Source organism: Syzygium oleosum, unplaced genomic scaffold, assembly GCF_021117445.2.
Source record: "Syzygium oleosum isolate NSW1041296 unplaced genomic scaffold, Sole_v2.1 Sole_v2.53, whole genome shotgun sequence".
Lineage (NCBI taxonomy): Eukaryota > Viridiplantae > Streptophyta > Magnoliopsida > Myrtales > Myrtaceae > Syzygium > Syzygium oleosum.
The window spans coordinates 674,658-683,012 of NW_026607537.1; the positions used below are offsets into that span (position 1 = coordinate 674,658).

At 40.1% G+C, this 8,355-nt stretch overlaps 1 protein-coding gene across 1 annotated transcript; it reads right to left on the reverse strand.

Annotated features, from left to right (window-relative positions):
* Positions 1 to 285: 285 nt before the first annotated feature.
* On the reverse strand, positions 286 to 4,991 carry LOC130136870 (probable disease resistance protein At4g27220). The gene is given in 3 exon segments (XM_056307420.1): positions 286 to 1,514; positions 2,759 to 4,892; positions 4,895 to 4,991. Coding segments are annotated over 3 exon segments (3,051 nt in total). The 3' UTR covers positions 286 to 694.
* Positions 4,992 to 8,355: the final 3,364 nt, after the last annotated feature.

The window sequence follows — 8,355 nt, forward strand, 5'->3', positions numbered from 1 at the left end:
ACTTTTCAATGTAGGATGTGATCATAATTATTAAGATGAGAGAAAAAAATTAAGACAAAAAAATTAAAGAGGAAATTGTAAATAGACAACATAAAATTATAAGTATATGAACTGTACTTTAATAAATTCAAGAGACATATATTAGATTGTGATGAATAAAATAAAAGCAGATTAACTCTAATGATTCACTGTAGTTTCAATAAAATATGACATTAACCCACAAAGTGCAAAAAAGAATGGAAGGAACATAATTGGTACCTTTAAACTCAAAATAATGTAGTACACTAGAAATAAAGAACAGAAGGAAGAGAAAAGGGGCAGGCAGCAACATGGACATAATTAAGATGTTGGGCAAACTATTATGACCTCAATTCACATAATATGTATGCCCTGCACAATTCTTCATCCCTCATCCTAATAAAACCTATCAAATGCTCAAAAGTCACTTTTACATTTTGTATTAAAGATTGTAGCCGTGTAGACGAACGGGCAATATATACAACTCGCATGATATTGAGAAGAAACTACATCCAATTCACTATTTCCTGAGGAGAACCAACTCCTGTATGTCAATACTAAAGAAGCTTAATATTGCTACCAAGTGGACTGATCATAGAAAAACAAAACTAGAATTGTCCTTATTATTATTTTCATCACCTCATACCAGTGATACCACGACCAATAGCCATAGATTTTACATGCAAATAAATTTTAAAGAGAAAGTCTGGCTTGATACATGATCTCCGGTCTTTTTTCCAATCACAACAAACAAGATGAATAAAAAGCAAAGTGTTACGGAGTGAAAGTTGCACAAAGACCTTAACCTTTGTTTGGTGGCCTCGTCTTGCCACACCAATGTAGGCCACCATGATTCCTCGGCACCAATATATCTTAGATTGATAGCATTTTCCCCACAAAAGGGAAGTTTCAACAAGGATCCACATGAAGCTATCTCCACTCTCTCTAGAGAAGACCAAATCAATGAGTCATCCGGCGCAATGCTCCTCAATTTCGGAAGATCATGAAGTACTAGCTTTTTCAGTCTTGGAAGTGTTCTTGGGTCCAAAGAAGTATTCTCGGATTCAATGACGATCTCCTCAATTTCGTAGCACTCTTCGACACTCAAATGCTGAAGTTCGGCTAATTGCTCAATCAAACCATTTGAGAAGATCTTCTTCAGCTTAGGGCAATTGTACAAGGTTAAACTGGTCATCCAACCTAAGCTTCCCAGGGGCACAGGACCATTCCAAATGCAATGCAAACTTGGGACATTCTTTATAACCATTCTCTCTAGCCGTTGGAATGTAGGATGTGGTGCTACGTTGCCGTCTATAATGCATATGATATCCTCACATCCCTCCACCGAACAAGCTCTAAGATTACCCATGTTCTTAGTGCCGAAATCTGATAAGCTCGATATATTCCTGTGATCAATCAATTCAAATACATTGGTCTCAGTGAGTACTTCTGAGATCACAGGATGTACGGCTTCATGGTTTGCGTACTTCAAGAACCTGCACTAGTCATGGGCCGGTTTCGATCTCAGAAGTACTCACTGAGACCAATGTATTTGAATTGATTGATCACAGGAATATATCGAGCTTATCAGATTTCGGCACTAAGAACATGGGTAATCTTAGAGCTTGTTCGGTGGAGGGATGTGAGGATATCATATGCATTATAGACGGCAACGTAGCACCACATCCTACATTCCAACGGCTAGAGAGAATGGTTATAAAGAATGTCCCAAGTTTGCATTGCATTTGGAATGGTCCTGTGCCCTTGGGAAGCTTAGGTTGGATGACCAGTTTAACCTTGTACAATTGCCCTAAGCTGAAGAAGATCTTCTCAAATGGTTTGATTGAGCAATTAGCCGAACTTCAGCATTTGAGTGTCGAAGAGTGCTACGAAATTGAGGAGATCGTCATTGAATCCGAGAATACTTCTTTGGACCCAAGAACACTTCCAAGACTGAAAAAGCTAGTATTTCATGATAACCGGCGGTTCCGGTTCGTGGCCATGTGTGAACCGGAACCGCCCCTAGCGGTTCTGGTTCTGGTTCGGAACCGGCCAGTTCCAGTTCGTAATTTAAAAATTTTAAAAATAAATTATGAAATAAAAAAATAATGAATTATAAAATTATGAAATAAATTAGAACTATGAACCAGACCGGCAAATCATAGAACCGGGAATCAGACCATTGGCCTGGTCCGGTTCTAGGCGATCCAATGGAACCTTTTGCTCTTAACTAGCAAAGGATCGTAGCCACAAAAGGCATACAACTTCACATGCTCATGGCTTGGCTTGGGTTTTATACACAACCCCTTTGATGGTCTCTTCATTCCCATTCGATGTGGGACTCTTGGCATTTGCATGAAGACAAGCCAAGAGTCTCACATTGAAGGTGTTCAAGGCAAGCCGAGAGTCTCACATCGAATGGGAATGAAGATGCGTTAGAATCATTGTGTATAAAACCCAAACCAAGCCTTATAATTAGAATTCAATACACCCAAGCCAAGCATTGTAATTAGATATCAAATGCACTTACAATGCATGGCAATTAGAGTTCAAATTGTTTTATAAAAAAAAATTACATAATGAATTTTTTTTTTAAATTTCATTATTATTTTTAAAATAATTTGGAACCGGAACCGGAACCGTAGGCCACGGACCGGTTCCGGTTCCGAATCGCAGGCCCGTTGACCGGGCCTGTTCGGGGCCGGTTCCGGGCCAAAACCGGCCCGTGGCCATGACTAACTTGCACGATTGATATTCAAAATAATCAAGAATATGATGCTTGACCGAATTGCAAATGCCGACTGAAAATTGGAATGTGAAGTGCACATTCTTCCACACACGGCTTGATCTGATGAAGATTTCGAGGCACTCCACCTTAGGAAAGGAAAATGTTAGCAAAGTCAACCGTGTCAAGATAGAAACCTCCTCCATGATAGTCCTTGCGACCTGATCAGACCACGAAGTGTTTGGGTCTACATCGATGATGAGTTCTTCCAATAATGAAAGGCTTGAAATCACCTCGGATATTATGCTTCTGGTGCCGAAATTTGACAATGACATCCGTAAACATCTCATCTGTGTTAAACATCTAACTTGAATAGGTAAAGAGATGATTCCGGTGCGTCGGATGTCTAGTACCTCTAGATGCACCAGTGCCCCTAAGCTTGAAGGCAGTTCTGTTAAAAGCGTGCATGAATTCAAGTAGAGTGCCCTAAGACCAGTCAAGCAAGACAAAGAAGGTGGAAGGGATGCGATCGCACTTCTGTGCAAGTCCAAGACTCGGAGTCTTTGCATAGAGAAGAAGAAGTTATCTGGGATCAACATCAAATTGTAATTTCTTTGCAGGAGTAGAGTCGAAAGATTTATGCAATTTGGTGTTGCTGGTAGACTGTGCAAGTCATTATCCATCAAAGAAATTCGACTTGCACAAGCCCATTCTTTTTCCTTTGGGGCCTCCTTTAGCCCCTCGCATGTTCTTGCCAAGAACTTATGGTCAAGGCCTCGTGATGAGATTTTAAGCGCCATATTACGAATTACTTTGTTCATTCGGACATGTTCCTTCATCGCACCTTCTTCAAACAAAGATGCATTAATTAGATCCTCCAATATCTTATGCCCTCTACCGCGTGCATCTCTAAACTCATCCATGTTCTGAAGAAATCCCTCTGCCTTCCAACATTCCATCAGATAGTCCACAAATATGTCGCACTCTTCAGGAAATAATGCTCCATAAAGAAAGCAATCCTTTTTATCCTTCTCATCTAAATCCTCGTAACAGAATTGTAGAAACTCGAGCACTTCATCTAGGCCGTCACTTTGGATACTGGACCATCTTCGCAAGCTTCTCAATCCATCTCTCCAGAGGTGAATGTTCTTCTTATTCCTGAAAGTCCTAGCCACTTTATCGATCAATAGTGGCAAACCAGAACACTCTCTAACCATGAGTCTTGCTATTGGTACGATGTTTGGATTTATGATACTTCGACCGACTTTTTCTTCGAACATTTTATATGCATCAGAATTGGATAAACGCTTCTTATGGACAAGCTCATCGGCATTCATTTTACGGCATGACTCGAAGAATCTACTGGCAATTACCACCCTGCTGTCCTTGTCATTATTAGGAATACCTATCTCATGCAGATCGAGAGGATCCCAAACTTCATCAAGGAGAAGTAAGTACCTCATGCCTCCCAACTCATTTGATATAAGTTGAGCAGTCTCAACTGCGTTGACTCCGCCCTCCACTTTTAGCTTCAAACGTCGTGTGATTGCATCTTGCACCTTCTCAATGCTCCCCGCCTTCGACACTGATACCCAAATGACAATATCAAACATTTTCTTAACCTCTTCATTATTATTCAAATTCTGCATGACTGTGGTTTTCCCAATGCCAACCATTCCCCAGAGTCCGATCCTTTTGACGTTTCTCTCTCTCAGAAAACCCAATATTTCTTCAACGGTCTCGTGTAGTGAAGGCTTATCCTCGGTCCTAGGGGCATCTATGACTATCACGGGCTCCGGGGGTCTTTCAGCTACCAACCCATTATCGAGCTTTCCTTCTTTTATCAGGTCTTGTAATTCCTCATGCTTTTTGGCCATATGCTTGCTCAGGTTTGCACGTGACCAGAACCGAGGGAATCTCCAAGCATGCTTGATTTCTTTCTTGTACTTGCTGTCCAATTGGAGCACTTCTTCTTCAGCCACCTCGACCTTGCCAATCCAACCTTCACATTCCTCACTCTTCATCTTTTTTTCCTTTATTTCTGTCTCTACAATTTTCTGTCTTTTAGAAAGCGTTTGTGCTTGTTTGGTCAACTCCTTAAAATTAACCTCAAATTTGTCAGCATACTCTTTTGTTTTACTGATGTAGCGAAAATGCTACGCCCTTCCTTGTATGCTTCAACTGCTATTGCAGAAGCTGCTGCAGTTGCTACTGCTTCAACCATGACTATCACAAGAACAAAAGCCATGAGATGTCGGTAATAATACTTACTCAGACAAAAGGAAAAAGAAAAAACTCGACTTTACATTTATCGAGTGAATGTACAGGAAAACATCACTATAAACAGCAACGAAATAAAGTTTTGTAATGATTCAGAGACTTCAACAAAGATGTCTCAAAAACAACAACCTTAAAACTTCTGCATTTAGCTCAATTCCAGTCTAAGTGAATCTAATCCATATGTGCAAACCTATGTTGTCAAGAATGATTGGTACCTAAACTAGAACATGATGACATGTTACATGTAATAAAAGCATACGGCAAGTCAAAGTAATAAGAGATGTCACAGAAGCCACAACCTTGCAGTTCTTGGTTCAGCTCAAGTACACACTGAATCTGAAATGTCACCTTTCCACAAAAAATGGGCATCGGAAAAGTTAGACCAAACGAAACAAGAGCATTATCATACGGCAAGTCAATTGTTTGCTGCTCTCCTGCTTGATCTTTAAAATCGACTGCAACAGCCACCTACATCAACAAATTCAAAGGTTCAGTCAACAGAGGGAAAACAGACTAATGCCACCAACAGTTCCCCGAGGTTACATTTCCGGGGGGAGGGTCGCGACCTAAATTTTCTCAGGCTAATGGATTATTAGGACTAAACCTAACTCGGGCCCTCCCAAGCCCTACCAATTCGCAACTTAGGGTTTAAGTTTTTAACATGCAAATGTTTTTATGCTTGGAGTCGCCACTAATCTATTTGTGGTAGGTCGATTAGAAACCTAAATAAAACATAGGGAGATATGTTTTATTCCTACGAACCAGAGATTCTAAGCTCGGGGACTTGGTTACGCTAGATCTAGTCTAACGCCCTTTCGGTACCTTTTCTTTTCAAAAAATGTTTATGCATGTAGTCTGGATCCATTTTAATTTAGTCACTAGCATGTGAGGTGATCATGCGGGTGCGCAAACCACCAAAGTAACACCCAATAATCAAAACATTAAATAAATTGCAAGATTGGGAGAATTACTTACCTCGAAGCAACGTAAGCATCTGCATTGTTAGCTAAAAAATCACATCAACAATCCTAATATAATTTCTAATTAACAAGCAGTTCACTCAATATTTTTTAGGATTTTCACTTATTTAAATGAAAACTAATCTATATGTAATGACGTGTAAAAATTAACATGCGATTAATGCAGCCTAACATGCAAACTATATGTCATGCAAGGACGTGACCTAATTCTAATGACAGACAAATGATTTATTTTTGGTATTTTCAAATGAAATTCGGAATTAAAAATTACTCAAATTAACATGCAATCTATCCTAGAGAAAATGATTTGATCTATCCTAAAGTGATTCTTTTTTTGGGATTTTTATTAAAATTCGAAATTATTAAACATCTTAAATAATCCACTAAGATTAAAACAATCTATAATTTAAACTAGGAAATATGCTACCCTAAATCCCAATTTAAATCAAATAATTGTCTTATTCTTTTGGATATATTTAAGATTCCCTAAACATGCAAAATTTCTAATTTAAATCCTAACTAACATATTTTTTTGATTTTCTTTATTTAAAAGGAAAACAGTTAAACGAAGATAACAACCACATTCAAACAATCCACGCAATCCGCAAGATTCTTCTTATCATATTCAAATTAGGCAAAGAAATCAAACTAACGGTCATATCTATAGGGTTATAGATATCGACGGAAAGCTGATTGTTCAAATTTGGAAAGCAAATAAAATCTATTATCATATCCAAATGATTATGGATAAGATAACGATTTTCCGTATCGCCGCGTATCGTACCTTAGGGATAAGGTCGGATAGTCGTCCAGATACGTTGCCAAATTAGGAATGATTCCTAATTTTGGGTATTTTTTGAATATTGCGGATATCACAAAATTACCCTAAGATATCTAGCTATCCACCAAAATATTCACGAAATATTCAAACACCCGAAAACTAGGAAATTAAATATTTAAAAGAAATATTCGGATAATCTTACCTAATTGGCGGATAATTCCAAATTTGAATTCGGATTGAACTCGGGCTTGCGGATCGGGACGGTGACCGACGGCGGCTCAGGGGCAGCTCGGATTGCGGTGGCTGATGGTGAGAGGCGGCAGCGATGGAGCAAGAACGGCCACTGATGCTCGGTAATGGCCTCTCAGTCAAGGAAAGACCAGCGGGTGTTGCTCTCGGTGGTGGTTCAGTTCGTGGTCTGGGGATCGTCGCAGCAAGGTTTCGGGCATGTCAAGAACGCCTGGAAGATCGAGAGGACAAGCTTCGTCGAGAGGAGAAATCACTTAACGAGCGTCAATGAAAATTTGCGGATGAAAGTCCTCGTGATACTCCCCAACATGGGATCTTTCCTCTCTTCTTTCTTTGTTGGATATTTTTACTTCAGATTGTCTTCAGCTACTCAAACTTTCACTGAAACACCTTGACCACCGCTTGGACTCTTCTGATGATGTCACGTGGATGTGGAAGCGCAGGCCCTCACGAAAAGAAGCAGCTCCTTGTGCGGACAATAGCAGGAAGTCGGGGCACTTGTGGCAGCGTCGTCGAAGAAAGTAGCAGTAGCAGGGGCAGTAGCGATCCTCGTGGACTGGCTCAGTTGATCAGCGGAGGAAGCAGCACAGGGTGAGGGGCAGACCTTTCGCTGCCGAAGGTCTGGCCGCAAGGAAGGTGGTGGTGCGCCGCGGTCGTAAGGCGGCACGACGGTGAGGTAGACACGTGTGCAACCAACTCTCTCTTGCTCTTTGCTCTCTCTCACGCGTGTCTTTCGTGCTCTCTCTGAAAATTTTGCTCTGGGAATTATGAGAGCCCCCCTGATTACACTACAAAAAAACAAGGATTTAGCCACGGAAATTTGCGACAAATTATTTTTCGTGGCTAATTGCGACGCAATTTGCGACGAATATATTTTCCGTCGTAAATTAGCCACAAAAAATAATTCATCGCAAATTTCCAACGAATTTTGCGACGAAAAAAAATTCGTGGCTAATTTGCGACGGAATCTGCCACGGAAAAAAAATCGTCGCAGATTTGCGACGAAATTTACCACGAAAAAAAATTCGTGGAAAATTTGCGACGGATTTTGCCACGAAAAAAATTCGTGGCTAATTTGCGACGGAATTTGTCACGAAAAAAAATTCGTGGCTAATTTGCGACGAAATTGCCGACGAATGTTTTTCCGTTTCTAATTTGCGACGAAAAATAAATGTCATCGCTAATTTGCGATGAAATTTACCACGAACAAAAATTCATGGTTATTTTGCGACGGAATTAGCGACGAATTGTTATTCGTCGCTAATTCTCCTCTACTTGTAGACCCAATTTCTCTCTCTCTGCTAATTCCTCTTATCCCTATT